The 16,188-nt window shown below is 39.0% G+C and overlaps 3 protein-coding genes across 5 annotated transcripts in view; all 3 read left to right on the top strand.

Moving 5' to 3' along the window:
* The window catches only part of LOC125750548 (protocadherin gamma-C5-like), a 221,901-nt gene that overhangs the window by 16,772 nt on the left and 188,941 nt on the right, over positions 1-16,188 (top strand). The window contains exon 1 of one of the 3 annotated variants that reach the window (XM_049028523.1): positions 6,780-9,349. The exons of 1 other annotated variant lie outside the window; for it this stretch is intronic. In XM_049028523.1, coding sequence (XP_048884480.1) covers positions 6,947-9,349 — 2,403 coding nt within the window. In that variant the 5' untranslated portion in view covers positions 6,780-6,946. Of the gene's footprint in view, positions 1-6,779; positions 9,350-16,188 lie in introns of those variants that run through there. One more of the 3 variants, XM_049028544.1, reaches the window with a different exon arrangement.
* Positions 3,174-5,684, top strand: LOC125750115 (protocadherin beta-16-like). Its single transcript, XM_049027496.1, has one exon. The coding sequence runs from the start codon at positions 3,255-3,257 to the stop codon at positions 5,682-5,684; it is 2,430 nt and encodes an 809-aa protein (XP_048883453.1). The 5' UTR covers positions 3,174-3,254.
* On the top strand, positions 12,308-14,723 carry zgc:123181 (uncharacterized protein LOC735300 homolog). Its single transcript, XM_049027497.1, has 2 exons — positions 12,308-13,225; positions 14,689-14,723. Exons 1-2 carry the CDS (start codon positions 12,556-12,558, stop codon positions 14,721-14,723), a joined length of 705 nt encoding a protein of 234 aa, XP_048883454.1. The 5' UTR covers positions 12,308-12,555.

A 16,188-nucleotide genomic window follows, 5' to 3' on the forward strand; every position in this document is an offset into this window, starting at 1 on the left:
ATAACTCTCCACAGATACTATACCCGGGTCCGTCAGGGAGCTCCTCCATAACTGAAATTGTCCCCAAAAGTACTCATTCAGGCTCTGTGGTTTCCAAGGTGATCGCTGTGGATGCTGATTCTGGACAGAATGCGTGGCTTTCCTACCAAATTGTGAAGGCGACTGATCCTGGACTTTTTACTGTTGGTCACTATAGCGGAGAGATCAGGGCGCAGCGGGACGTTGCTGAATCGGATAGTGTGAAACAGAACATTGTTGTTATAGTAAAAGACAATGGACAGCCCTCACTTTCAACTACATGCACTGTAAATTTACTTATTTCTGACAACCTAGCTGAGATTCCAGAGCTAAAGGATGTTTCCTACGAAGACAGCAATTCCAAATTAACTTCGTATTTGATCATTGCACTTGTATCCGTTTCTACTTTTTTCGTCTCTTTTATTATTCTCACAATAGCCTTAAAGTTTTGCTACATGAGGAAGCCTAGACTGATGTTTGACGGCGCAGTTGCCATCCCCAGCGCATATTTGCCACCCAATTATGCAGAAGTGGATGGAGCAGGAACTCTGCGCAGTTCTTACAATTACGACACGTACTTAACGACGGGCTCGCGCACCAGCGACTTCAAATTTGTCAGGTCTTATAATGAAAATGTGCTATCTGCGGACCAAAAGCTGAAATGTGAAATAGAAAATGGTGAAGATAACATCCCTTCTCCCAATGGAACACGTGATTTCGGAGAGGTAGGTTATGTGCCTCTTTTATGCCATACAAGTGTTAGTAATGTACTGATCCCATGTTCGTTTATCATTAATCAGTTATAGTGGTTCATGTATTTCATGCAGTTACTATACTTGTTCATGATTTGTCCTTGAGTAGTAACTGAGTTACTAGGTTACTTGTGTCCCCTCACGTAAACCGTTTTTAAAATTGCTTTGCTGTTATGATTACATATTTCATTTTAGTCCTATATTTCTTCACATTAAATTTGTTTCTGCCAGTTTTTAACATACAGCACATTTCTTTAGTAAATATACTCTTCAAAATCAACAGATAGAAGTAAGTAACCTTCTGTAGTTTATTTGCAGCATTTGGGTTTACATTCGGAGTTATCTACAGAAGAACATAAGAAATTTACAAACGAGAGCAGCTTAATGCATAATCAGCAGCTCAGATTTAAAGGAACCCAGGGTTTTAGCTTGCACTGCACTAACAGGGATACTATTCCATACTCTAACTACACGCTGTGTAAAGAAGTGCTTCCTCAAATTCGTTTTAAAATGTTCTCCCGCTAATTTCTACATATGGCCACGAGTTCTAGTATTAAACTAATATTGAAGTAACTATTTGACTGAACAGCATCCAGACCTGTTAGAATGATCACTGGATCATGCCCACACTTTGCACTTGGTAGTCTCCTTACCATCTGTTGATGGCAGTTAAAAAAATAAACACTGCAAGGGTTCATAGTGCCACAGCTGGTGTCTGTATTCCATATAAGTGCACAGAATGTTTTTCAAAAGTACTGCTGACAATTGTTTAAGAAGTATATTATTATTGAGCTTGACCCATGAACAATATGTATGGTTTTTGTTTGGTTTGCATTCTAACAAATGTCAATGTCTTTAAAATCCCACTTATGATTTTTTTCATTTTTATATATATATTTTTAAGGAGCCGAGTAAAATGGTATATCTTACTTTAAACAGCCCGTGTCACAATCATGCTGTATTTGATTAATGTTCTTGTGTCTCTTTGAAGCCATAAAGCTGATTTGACATTTGCAGTTAACCAATGGATACGTCTGCAGCTATAATTTTGTATTGCATTTAAACGCTAAAGCATAGCAGCATTGCTATCTCATGTCTCCAGGGTTGGAATTTTGCTGCTGTTTTATGTGTATGAAGTTTTATGACGTCCCTGCTGTGTTACATGAGTTTCTATCAAGATCTCTGGTTTTGTCCTACAGTACAAAGCCAGCAGGATCAGTGCCCTTGAATTGCCCATTCTATGCCATCTACGGTGATCCAGTGCCTCCCCAGCTATAGGGAGGATGGATGGATGGATGGATGGATTGTTGTTTAATATTATTGTTCTTTATATAATTAGAGAAAATGTTTCTGTTCTTTTGTTGAATGGCAGCTTACTATATCATCCTCATTTATTTAGACTGGAGCATATTTTATTGTTTTAAAGTATTTATGCAATATTTAATTTCTGTAACCATTGTTGCCTTGGGATGCTTCAGGAAGGCCTTTATTGGGTTATTGGTAATGATGAAGCAGTTTTTGCAGATGGCTTTTGTTCTGATGATGCACTGGGCTGTGACTGGTGGTGTGAAAGGCTGCGGCTGTGATTTGTTAAGTAGCAGCACTGTAGCTGGCATTGTTCTGTTGTAGATGCAATGATACAGGTATAAGTGTATCTTTAGCAGATGGAGAAACAACTATATTCATTTTGATGGTTATATAGTAACATTATATATACTGACAGGTTGGAGGGAATGGTTTGTAATTTTTCACAGCAATATGCTACAGATTTTCAGAGTACAATCTTTACATTTTTCCTGCAGCACATGAACAATCCAGTTGTTAATTGGGAAGGATAAGGGTGGTATGTGGCTCAGTCGTCAGATCTCATGGTCAGTGGAGTGGTTTTGTCGTTATTCCCTTGAGCAAGGCCCTTAACCCCAACTGCTCTAGGGTTTGCCTGACGCCGCTTTCAATTTTATGTCACTTTTTTCTCAATTGTATGTATACAGCTTCAACATAATTACATGTTTCATCAATGGTATTAAGGGTTAAGGGAAAGCTGGGTTGAAATCCACAGCAGAAGAACGCACAACAACAACAGTTGGAAATTCTAGGAATTTAAAAGGTAAATAGTCGTTTGATAAAATGTTGATAAATATTTACCGAGATTTTTGGACTTTTAGCGTGTGAGTTTTTTATTTAGAACTATAATTTTCACTTAACCTCATGTATAACTGAAGGTATGCGATTTAAGTTAATGTTCCATCCAGGTTCCATTAACAACAAAAACATTAGTGGCATTTTTTATGCTCTGAGTGTCGCTATTGACCAGGAATGCGCTGCACGTTGATCTCCACCCACCAAAGCCATATTTGTACCGAATAGCTTGCTACTACATCAGCCACAAGAAAAAAAAACACTGTTCCAAGCTAGTCGTAGAAATAATTTCAATCTGTGGACAGTCGGCTATATTTTAAATTACATAATTACTACGTTCAGAAAATGGAATTGAATATATTTCAGGGTTTTTTCCGAATGTGCCTTTTGTTTTTCGTTGTGTTCCTACATCCAGTCGCTGGCGATTTGAACTATTCTGTAATGGAGGAAATGAAAGGTGGATCCGTGATTGGAAATATCGCAAAGGATCTGAAATTGGATGTGAAACGTCTGTCATCCCGTCAGGCCCGTGTGGATACCGAAGGTGGACGCCGACGTTATTGTGATATTAATCTGAATACTGGGGATTTGATTGTGATGGAGCGGATTGACAGGGAATCGCTCTGCGGGAAGAAGACTACTTGCATATTAAACCATGAGCTTGTTCTGGAGAATCCTCTGGAATTGCATCGTATTTTTCTACATGTTGAGGACATTAATGACAACTCTCCACAATTCGGAAGCGATGTTATTAAATTAGAAATAAGAGAGTCGGCGGTTAAAGGCGCCCGTTTCCCTTTAGACGAGGCTCATGATGCAGATATCGGACAGAACGCGATTCAATCATATACATTACAAAGAAATAATCATTTTACGCTGGATGTAAATTCCAACACAGTTGGCGGAAAATACGGTGAGTTAGTATTAGAAAATGAACTAGACCGTGAAAAACAGCAGGAAGTAACATTACTACTCACAGCTGCTGATGGTGGGTTTCCAGGGCGATCTGGAACTGTACTTATACACGTCACTGTGTTAGATGCTAATGATAATATTCCCGTTTTTAGCCAGGCTGTCTATAAGGTTAGTCTACCTGAAAATTCTCCTTTAGGAACTGTAGTGGTAACAGTTAACGCTACTGACGCCGACGAGGGAGCTAATGGAGAAGTTTCTTATGACATGAGACTTGTTTCAGATGAAATGTTAAGACTTTTTGATCTTGATGCGAAAACTGGGCAAATAAAGCTAAAAGGACAAATTGATTTCGAAGAACAGACAAGTTATGAAATGCGAATTCAAGCGAAAGATGGGTCGGGACTGGCTTCCTATTCAACTGTTTTAGTTGAAATTACAGATATTAATGATAATGCCCCTATAATATTGGTTAAATCGCTTAAAATCACTCTAGCTGAGAATGTGTTACCTGGCACGGAGGTAGGCATAATTAATGTACAGGATAAAGATTCCGGTGTAAATAGACAAGTCCATTGCTCAATTCAGGAAAATGTCCCTTTTGAGTTAATACCATCTATTAAGAATTATTATGCCCTGGTGACTAGTGGTGAGCTAGATCGTGAGCTAGTGTCGGAATATAATATTGATATTTTCGCAACTGACGAGGGTTCTCCGCCTCTGTCTTCTTCTCAAACTATACAGTTATCTGTGTCTGACGTAAATGATAATGCTCCCCTTTTCGATGATCAAATGTACCTCGCCTACCTCAGTGAAAATAACCAGCCTGGTTCATCTGTGTGCTCTGTTAGAGCGAGAGATCCAGACTGGAAACAGAACGGCACAGTTACCTACTCTCTTTTGCCCAGTGAGGTCAATGGTTTTACGGTGTCGTCGCTGTTGTCTATTAACGGAGATACGGGGGTGATTCATACTGCAAAATCATTTGATTATGAGCAGTTCAGAAGTTTCAAAGTCCATGTTGTTGCCAGAGACAATGGTTCCCCTCCGCTTAGCAGTAACGTGACCGTGAGTGTCTTCATAACAGATCAGAATGATAACTCTCCACAGATACTATACCCTGATCCATCAGGAAGCTCCTTCATGACTGAGATGGTCCCTAAAGCGGCTCATGCCGGTTCTTTGGTTTCCAAGGTGATTGCTGTGGATGCTGACTCTGGACAGAATGCATGGCTTTCTTATGAAATTATGAAGGCCACCGATCCTGGACTGTTTAAAATTGGTCGCTACAGCGGGGAGATCAGAACACAGAGAGACATGACGGAATCAGATGGCGTAAAGCAGAACCTTGCTATTTTAGTAAAAGATAATGGACAACCTTCTCTTTCAACCACGTGTACCATATATTTACTCATATCAGACAACTTAGCAGAGCTTCCGGAGCTCAAAGACATGTCTTATGAGGAGAGTAGTTCCAAATTAACCTCTTATTTGATCGTTGCACTGGTATCCATTTCAACTTTTTTCGTCATTTTTATTATCTTCATCGTTGCTATGAACTTTTGCTGTAGGAGAAAACCTAGACTGTTGTTTGACAGCGCGGTCGCCATTCCCAGCGCATATTTCCCTCCCAACTATGCAGAAGTGGATGGAGCAGGAACTATGCGCAGTTCTTATAATTATGACACTTACTTAACAACAGGCTCGCGCACCAGTGACTTCAAGTTTGTTGTGTCTTACAATGACAATTCGTTACACAAACGCCAGATTCTGAAAAATGAAATAAAGGAAATGACTGAAGAAATCACTGAGAGTGAAAGGAAAACCCAGTCCGGGATGGACGATCTACCTGTGGTAAGTTAAAAGATAATTTTGCCCTTACAGTGTACCTGTCAGGTTATTTATTATAAGTTCCTGAAAATAGTTTTACGCATTATATAAATATCACACGTAGCCCAAATGTTGGAACGTGCATTGTTACTGCATCCTAGTTTCAGAACCATAATGTTGAACAGCGACACTTTTCATTATGAATCGGCAATTTATTTTATTCCATATGAACTTCGTATTTTTATCTTTATATGTAAAGTCTGAAAATAGTTGCGATATTTCTTGCTGTGATATAATCCTGAACTTTTTACTATTGGGCTCTCCAGCGGGGAAATCAAGCAACATTGTTGTTTTAGAGACGGATATCGGACAGCCCTCTCTTACTAATACTTGCACCTTACATTTGGTTATTAATGACAATACCGAGCTCCCAGAATTAAATGATGTAGCTTACAATGGCAACGATTCTAAACCAACTTTAGTATTTAATTATCGCACTTGTTTCCGTTTCTACTTTTTTTCATCAGTTTCATGATTATTATTGTTTCCTTGAAGATATCCCATCGGAGATTGCCTAGGCTGTTTCTTGATGACACGGTCGCCATATTTCCCTACCAACTATGTAGAAGTGGGTGGGGCAGGAACTCCGCGTAGTTCTTAGGTTAATGACATGTACTGTACTGGCTCACATGCCAGTGATTTCAAGTTTGCCACCAAAATTCTTGTTGTGATATCTATCTTGTTCTTGTTGTGATTGATCTTGTGAAAATTTCTTGTACACTAAATGTAGTCTTGTGTGATAAATAATATTCTCATTAAAATGTAAATTTGGCAGATTCTATCCATCCATTACCGATTTGATTTGAAATTACAAACAAATATCGTGTTTTCAAGATCAGTATTTTGCAAACCGAATATTGGATGGAAAATATTTCTTATGTACATGTGATATATTTTGCAGTAATGGATGAGCAAGTAATACGTTTGACTATATTATTTTATCGACTTCTATTGTTGAGTTTAATTAGAAAACACTGACGATTTAAACTGTTCACGTCCCTTATTGCTAATGCAGTTTTTAAAAATAACTCATGGTGTCGCTGTTAACTAACGTAGCAAGACGAGTACATCCTCCACCTCGCCTATGTGGCGTATTCACAATAGGCTCTTCCCAGACCAAGAAGCTGGCATCATATCGATTTTGTGATCCATATTCTTTTTTGCCAGACACAAGAGAACAATACTGGATAAATCGTATACATTTATTGAGTTGAATTTGAAATACCTCTTCTGAAATGAAAACGACTCGGGCTTTCTTCTTCACGACTCTGCATTTGTATGGTTCTGCTTTTCTCTTACTCGCCATTTCTGCTGCTTATGGAGATATGACCTATTCCGTTTTGGAGGAGATGAAACGCGGATCAGCGATTGGAAATATAGCAAAGGATCTTGGAATCAATGTTGAAAGATTGTCGCTGCGCAAAGTCCGTCTTGAAAGCGAAAGTGGCCGCCGCCGTTATTGCGATATTAATGTGAATACTGGAGATTTGATTGTGGCGGACAGGATTGACAGAGAAGTCCTGTGCGGGAAGAAGGTTTTGTGTTCATTAAAATATGAACTTGTTCTGGAAAATCCTTTGGAGTTACACCGTATTAGTCTTGAAGTTCAGGATATTAACGACAACTCGCCTCAATTTAAAAATGAGAGAATTAGTCTTGAAATACTCGAATCTGCATCTAAGGGATCTTCTTTCCATTTAGATGCGGCTCACGATGCGGATATAGGACAGAACGCGGTTCAGACTTACACACTACAAACGAATGATCATTTTATTTTGACTGTTCAAACAAATAGACTTGGTGCGAAATACGGCGAATTGGTTTTAGAGAAAGAGCTGGATCGCGAACAACAGCAAGAGGTAACCTTAACCCTTATTGCCACTGACGGTGGGAATCCTCAGAGATCTGGTACTGTCGAAATACGCGTCACTGTCTTAGATGTTAATGATAATATTCCCGTATTTAGCCAGCCAGTTTATAAGACTAGTTTGCCTGAAAATTCTCCCTTAGGTACTGTAGTGCTTACCGTTAGCGCTTCGGACGCAGACCTCGCAGCCAACGGCGATGTATCATATGAATTTGAGCGGGTTTCAGACGACGATTTACAGCTGTTTTCCATTGATGGTAAAACAGGTGAAATTAAAGTACTGGGCGCAATTGACTTCGAAGAGGAATCCGTGTACGAAATGCCCATTCAAGCAAAAGATGGGTCTGGGTCGGCATCTTATTCAACGGTTGTAATACAAATCATTGACGTAAATGACAATGCACCGGAGATATTTGTTAAATCTTTAATCAACCCCATACTTGAGAGCACGTTTCCTGGTACAGAGGTAGGCATTATCAACGTACAGGATAAAGACTCCGAGCAAAACGGACACGTTCGCTGTTCCATTCCGCAAAATGTACCTTTCAAGCTAGTGTCATCAATAAAGAACTATTATTCACTGGTAACAACAGGAGCGCTGGATCGAGAGTTAGTGTCGGATTACAACTTCACAATAATTGCAACCGACGAGGGATCCCAGCCTTTGTCTTCCTCTAAGTCGGTAGCGTTATCTATATCTGACGTGAATGATAATTCGCCTGTATTTCATCAGGAATCCTATAACGCTTATGTGAATGAAAATAACAAACCGGGCTCCTCCATTTGCTCTGTCGTTGCGAGGGACCCAGATTGGAAACAGAATGGTTCTGTTTTCTATTCTCTCCTGCCCTGTGAGGTCAGTGGTGTTCCAGTGTCTTCACTTCTGTCTATTAACGGAGATACAGGTGTTATCCATGCTGTCAGATCATTTGATCATGAGCACTTCAGAAGTTTTAAAGCACACGTTATAGCCAGAGATAATGGTTCCCCTCCTCTCAGCAGCAACGTGACTGTGAGCGTCTTTATAACAGATCAGAACGATAACTCTCCACAGATACTCTATCCCGCTGTATCGGGAAGTTCCCTCATGACTGAAATAATTCCTAAAAGTAGTCACGCAGGCTCTCTGGTTTCCAAGGTAATCGCTGTTGATGCTGATTCTGGGCAGAATGCCTGGCTCTCCTATCAAATTGTTAAATCTACAGACCCTGAACTTTTTGCTATTGGTCTGCACAGTGGGGAAATCAAGCTGAGAAGGGATATTTTTGATATGGATAGCATAAAACAAAATCTCATTGTTTTAGTGAAAGATAATGGACAACCCACTCTTTCTACTACCTGCACCATGTATTTGCTTATTTCTGACAATTTAGCTGAGATTCCGGAACTGAAGGATATGTCTTATGAAGAAAGCAATTCCAAATTCACTTTATACTTGATCATCGCATTGGCATCCATTTCAACCTTTTTCGTCGCTTTCATGATTATCATCGTGGCCTTCAAGTTTTGCAGCAGAAGGAAGACAAGACTGATGTTTGACGGTGCAGTCGCCATCCCCAGCGCGTACTTCCCTCCCAACTACGCAGAAGTGGATGGAGCAGGAACTCTGCGCAGTTCTTACAATTATGACACGTACTTAACAACAGGCTCGCGAACTAGTGACTTCAAATTCGTAACCTCGTACAACGGCAACACACTTCCTACAAATGAGAAACTTAGGAACAGCCCTGAGGAAATCACAGTGGGCGATACACTTAATGAAGCTGACAAGGTAAGTTGTAAATAACTTTATATTTAAATTTGCCATAAAAAATTCTAAATCCTAGTTTCTTTACCCTAATGTCTCCTTCTGATGTAAAAATGAACTACATTCATAGTTACTAGATTATCCAGAGTTATGTATATTTAAATACTGCAATTTTTAAAAAAATAACTGATGGTAATGTATTATTAAAAAGCATTCAGTTTTTGTGTGGTACTGGAAGCAAATGCAGATAGAAGGAATAAATGGTGTAGCATGGACAGAATGCAGGAACAGGTGGTTCCTGACCTAGGTCTACTGTGGAGAAATACAATACATTACATTCTCTTCTTACTAATAATTAGCAAAACTGCTTGATCCAGTCATTTATAGCCCATTCAAAATGTTTCCTTGTGTCTTCAAAGAGTCAAATAACTCATTAAAAAGATCAATTGACACTGATAAATACACTTAATATGCTCAAATGTGTTTTTATTAAGGGGGAATAGCATCACAAGTTTTAAATAGACAACAGCAGTGGGCAGCTTGGAGATGTAGGGGGTGTTGCTGTTGCAGTACATCTCCAAGACTGGAGGTTCAAATGCCATTTCTTTAAATGCTGCCCCAGATCACACATGCAAATCCTTACTCTTATAGGTTTAATTTTTGTGGATGCATGAATGGCTTGGTGATGTTCATTGAGTTGTTCCTTCGCATTAGGTTAAATATCAGCAGTAGTCAAAGACTTATAAACCAAAACTACATTTGGAATATCTATGGAATATGTTACAATTGAACATAAAGTAACTAAAGAGAAGTCAAAAATATAACATATCCTATAATATAAATAAAACCCTCCAGTGTCTATAATTCTTAATCCAAATAATTTGATGTTTTTATTTTTAATTTGTTATGTTAAAAAGAATTGTTAGGTTACTACAGTTGTCCTTAAGATAAAATATTCCTGAAAATTATTGTATTCCTAAAGTCATGTTCAAAATTTTAAATTGATTGCACATAGATGGACTTTCTTAAATTGCATTAACGAAGTTGTCTATGGATGTTTTCTGATTGTAAACCAGATTATTAACATAAAACTGTCTTTTTTAACATTTACCATACTTTGCATTCTTTCAGCTATTATGCTATTGCTAATCCCGATATCAATGATATACACAACCATTAGTGTGCACAGGTGTTTCATAGAACAAATAAAAATAAAATGGTGTAATAGGCCTACTACAATGGGGGGAGGCCGGTTCGTGCACGGAATCAGTGAAAATCATCTTTATAGTTAGATGATTCGGTTTCTTAATTTTGTGTAATATTTTTTGCTTTTCCCCAGCTCTGATTAATGCAATATTTTGAAGAATTCCTGCAGTGTTATATTTATAAAGAAATAAAGAACACCACTTTCTCTAATGCCGCAGTCAAGCAGTCACTGCATGGAGGGAATAATCAAATCTCACCCGTCAATGTCAACCAATCCAGCACCTTCCCCATGAATGGCACCTAATTACATGGCACTTAATAAGCCACTATGGGCTGATATTTGTCACGTCCCGATTGTGTTGCTCGTCCTGTGTGCCACGCGCCCTCGTTAACCACATGTGGAATCCCCATGTTACCAGCTGTTCCTAGTCCTGTCTGAGTAGGTTTCTGTATTTAAGTGCTTTCCTGTTAGTCTTTCCCGAGTCCTGTCATTGATGTTTTGATCGCTAGTGTCTCATCGTTCTCCTGATTGTGTGATTCCACACGTGGTTTCCTGTGGGCACACAGGAGGAGCGACACGATCAGGACGTGACATCCTTAAGCCCCCACTTAAGGGATAGTTCAGAGAACAAGAACAGACATAGAACAGTGCACAACTTCAGTAAGGTATACTGTTCAGGTCTTGGTAACACGTTAAAGAACACCGTTAAGGAACACCATAATTGCATGGAGAACTCATCCCAGAAAAGTAGTGCCAAGTCATTGAAACAGATGTTGAAGTGTTTTCAGCATAGATGAGTCTTAAGCTATTTTTTTAAGTTTGTGAGGAGCACTTGTAAAGGATGTAGTTTTAAAAATAATTAAAATAAACCAACACCCTTCGTAAATTTTCAGGTGGGTAAACAATTATATCACAACTGGAAACTTTTAAGAGGTTCTTAATATATTCATCCTATCCCGGAAATTACCGGTGCAAGGCAGGGAGAAACCCATGACAGGATGCCAACCCACCACAGAATTAAATATATTTTTGGCTTAATTTAGTTTGATTTCTGTCACATAGACAACAAAACCAACAGTCAACTGTAAATGATGACGAGATCAAAAACCTAGCATGTGGAGGAGATTGATTTTTTTTTAACTATTGTTATTTTTGTCTGAAAGCACAGTAGCTTCTTGTTTTATACCTCCAGAGATGTGGGTTCGAATCCTGCCTTTATTCTGTAGGTGTGTAATTTGTGAGTTAAGCCCCCTATACTCTCTTATCAGCTGTTTATTTTTCTCTTGGGTGTAATGGGTCAGTAAAACCAGGATTCTAACAATTTATTTGGTTCAGAACATGTTTTATATATGCAAGCTTAGTTAGAATATACAAATACCACACAGCAATTCCCTGCTATTACAGTTCAGTTGTGTGTTTTGTTTTGAAAATCTACAATATAACTGCACATAATGTTACCTTAAATTAAGAAAATTAACAAACTGAAAACAGTAAGGAGTAGACCACAAGTAACCCAAATACTTAAAAATTACCTGCAAAATTAGTATGCATCACATTTTTCCTTTAAAGAATTAATGTTGGACTACACCCTCATGCAACTCCATCTAAATATCCAGATATTTAAGAGAATACCCAAATACCTTTATGACAAACTCATAAATCAATTTCTGTCTTTAATTTGTGAGATATTTAAAAGAGATAAACTTTGTGTTTATCCTTGCAACAGTACACTGGATAAGTAGTTGTGAGGTCATGTATAAATAGATGTCTTGAGTTGTTACTGTAGTTCTTAAATATTTCAGAGAGTGTCGCTGTTCACCAGCTGTGGAGCCTTGGACACGTATCCACCCATTTGTGTAATATTTCTAAAAGCTGCACACTTATTTTCCTGAGCTTTTCTGGTTGGCGAGTCGGTGGAAAGCAGAAAGCAGTAATAATAATCTAATTTGATGTTGAATAGGGGATTACCTGTTTCAACTATCAGCTGTTCCGTAAATATTTTCAGACTGGGTTCAGAGTCGAAATGGAATACAAAGGCTACCGTGGCAGGATGCAGGCACTGCGGGTTTCTGTTATATTTCTGGTCATCTCACAAATAACGTATGGAGACGTTAGTTATTCTATCCAAGAGGAGATGAAACGCGGATCAGTAATTGGAAATATAGCAAAGGATCTCGGACTTGATGTTAAAGGATTGTCTGCTCGTAATGCTCGATTGGACAGCGAAGGGACCGGGAGAGAATTCTGCGACATTAACCTGAAAACGGGAGATTTGATTGTGGCTGGCAGGATCGACAGAGAGGAGCTTTGTGGGGAAAAGGCGTCTTGTCCCATAAAATACGAACTTGTACTGGAGAACCCACTGGAGCTACAGCGTATTACACTCCAAATCCAGGATATTAATGACAACACACCCGTCTTTTCCAAAGATCAAATGATGTTGGAAATTTTAGAATCGGCAAATAAAGGATCACGCTTTCCAGTAAACGAAGCACACGACCCGGATATAGGAGAAAATGCAGTTCAAAGTTATACACTACAAAAAAATGAATATTTTTATTTGGATATTAGTCCAAGTACGTACGGTGGAAAATATGCTGAGTTGATATTAGAAAAGGAGCTGGATCGTGAACAAAAAGAAGAATTAACATTATTACTTACGGCAGCAGATGGTGGGACTCCTCAAAGATCAGGTACATTGCAAATACATGTCACGGTGTTAGATGCGAACGATAATATTCCCATGTTTAGCCAATCCATTTATAAAGCTATTCTGCCTGAAAATTCTCCTTTGAACACCGTAGTGGTTACTGTCAGTGCCAGCGATGCAGATGAAGGCGCTAACGGCGAAGTCACGTATGAATTTAGCCGTATTTCTGATAGAGCTAAAAAGGCGTTTATAATCAACCATAAAACTGGACAAATAAGTGTGTCTGGGCCAACTGATTTCGAAGAAGTCTCTAGTTATGAAATGCGTATTGAAGGGAAAGATGGAGCCGGACTTGCTTCTCAGGCTAAAGTAATTATTGAAATCACAGATGTGAATGACAATGCTCCAGAGATATTTCTTAAATCACTTAATAATCCCATACCAGAGGACGCCGTGCCTGGCACAGAGGTGGGCATCATAAACGTACAAGACAAAGATTCGGGAGTAAATGGACAGGTTCGCTGTTCAATAAAGCAAAATGTTCCTTTTAAGTTAGTACAGTCCATTAAAAATTATTATTCACTTGTAACTACTGGAGAACTTGACCGTGAGGTATTGTCGGATTACAACATCACAATCTATACAAGCGACGAGGGATCTCCGCCACTGTCGTCTTTGAAAACTCTACAGTTGTTTGTCGCAGACGTAAATGATCATGCGCCCCTGTTTCATGCACAAACGTACAGTGCCTACGTAAGTGAAAACAACCAACCTGGATCATCCATTTGTTCCGTTAAAGCGACCGACCTAGACTGGAAACAGAACGGCACAGTTATCTACTCTATCTTGCCGAGTGAGGTCAATGGCGTCCCACTGTCAACAATATTGTCTATTAACGGAGATACGGGGGTGATCCATGCTGTAAAATCCTTCGATCATGAGAAGCTCAGTACTTTTAAGGCCTATGTTATTGCCAGAGACAATGGCTCCCCGCCGCTCAGCAGCAACGTGACCGTGAGTGTGTTCATAACAGACCAGAATGATAATTCTCCACAGATACTATACCCTGATCCATCAGGAAACTCCGTTATGACTGAGATGGTCCCTAAAGCAGCTCATGCGGGCTCTCTGGTTTCCAAGGTAATTGCTGTGGATGCTGACTCTGGACAGAATGCGTGGCTCTCCTATCAGATTTTGAAGTCGACTGATCCTGGACTTTTTACTATTGGTCTGCATAGCGGGGAAATCAGAGCGCAGCGGGACGTTGCTGAATCCGATATTATGAAACAGAACCTCATTGTTTTAGTAAAAGATAATGGACAGCCTTCTCTTTCGTCTACATGTACTGTAAATTTACTTATTTCTGACAACTTAGCTGAAATTCCAGAGCTAAAGGATATGTCTTACGAGGAAAGCAATTCCAAATTAACATTATATTTGATTATCGCATTGGTTACTGTTTGCACTTTTTTCATTACTTTCATAATTCTTATTGTTACCTTAAAGTTTTGCATCAGGCGGAAATCGGGACTGATGTTTGACGGTGCAGTTGCCATTCCCAGTGCATATTTTCCTCCCAACTATGCTGAGGTGGATGGAGCAGGAACTCTGCGCAGTTCTTACAATTACGACACTTACTTAACAACGGGCTCTCGTACCAGTGACTTCAAGTTTGTGTCTTCTTACAATGGAAATACTGATCCTATCTTTAAAAAGAGTCCTGGCGAAGTCTCTGACCGTGATGTTGCCGCTCCGCTTGGAACCCTATGCGAGGTAAACATATTTTCTTAAAAATATTCACATAGCTTCTCGATTGGCATTGATGCCTTTGCTTTGTGATTTTTTCCATTGAATGATTTTATGTCTATCCTTTTGTTATTACGATATCCAGTTATATTAAACGCAGCTCTTTTGATCCAGTTGGTCTTTTTTGTCCCTTGAGGTTGGCATTTAAATGCAGTTTATTCCGCACTTTGTTAAAAAACAATATCAACAATTACTATAATGACGGAGTTCTCATTGCTTATCTTCTATTTAAACATGGTCACGAACTATAGTGACTTCAAATTTGTCACTTCTTCAGTGAAAACTCCATGACTCTTGAAACTACCTTGAAAAGAAATCTTGACAAAATGATCGCCGCCGTAACGTTCTACCTCCGCATCGAATGGTATTCTATGCAACATCAATTCCCTTAAAAGCATTTTCACTTTTCCATATCGGCATTGTTATCTAGTTTCTGGAGATTTTCCTGTGGTTGATATTTCTTATTAATGTTGTCCAACGATCCACCCATCTGAAGCTTATCCCAGGCATCACGGGGCACAAGCCCGAGGTACAACGTGAATGGGATGCCAATTCATTTCAGTTGGCATAAACACAGTCATACTCTACTGACAATTTAGAAATGCGTGCGTGACGCAGGTAGAACATGCAAATTTCAAACTTTACACCTTTACAAACTTTACAACTTTACACTGGTGTTCGAGATGCCAGCCCTGGAAATGTGAAACAATTGTGCTAACCATCGACCTCTCTTTTAATATTTAAATGAAGTGTTTTTACGATAGGTTTCATTCATGCAGAGCTACAATGCACAAGGAGATACTGTGTATCTCTGTAATCGAAAGGGACACTGAGCACTAGCACTGCGCACTGAGAACTAATTATACAAAATAGCAGATTTCTACATATTTCCCGTTGCACCACCACGGCATATGTAGACTTTTGAGCAAAAAAAACAGCTAACATTGTGACGGATTTTCATAGGGTTGTGACCTGATGAACTAACGGTATTTTCATTAGATTATTGAAAAACGTTATAATTAAAAAACTTTGTGAGTTGTAATGGTAATTGTCTATTCTTGGTCGCACACGTTTTGAAGTACAATCAACTAATAACTATCCTTAATTGGACTTTAATGGTTAATCCGAAATCCCGATTGGTTCACGAGTCTTCTCAGTGACTCATAGGTCCATAAAGCGAAGTTTTACTTTAATGTACAG

Source organism: Brienomyrus brachyistius, chromosome 10 (genome assembly GCF_023856365.1).
Source record: "Brienomyrus brachyistius isolate T26 chromosome 10, BBRACH_0.4, whole genome shotgun sequence".
Lineage (NCBI taxonomy): Eukaryota > Metazoa > Chordata > Actinopteri > Osteoglossiformes > Mormyridae > Brienomyrus > Brienomyrus brachyistius.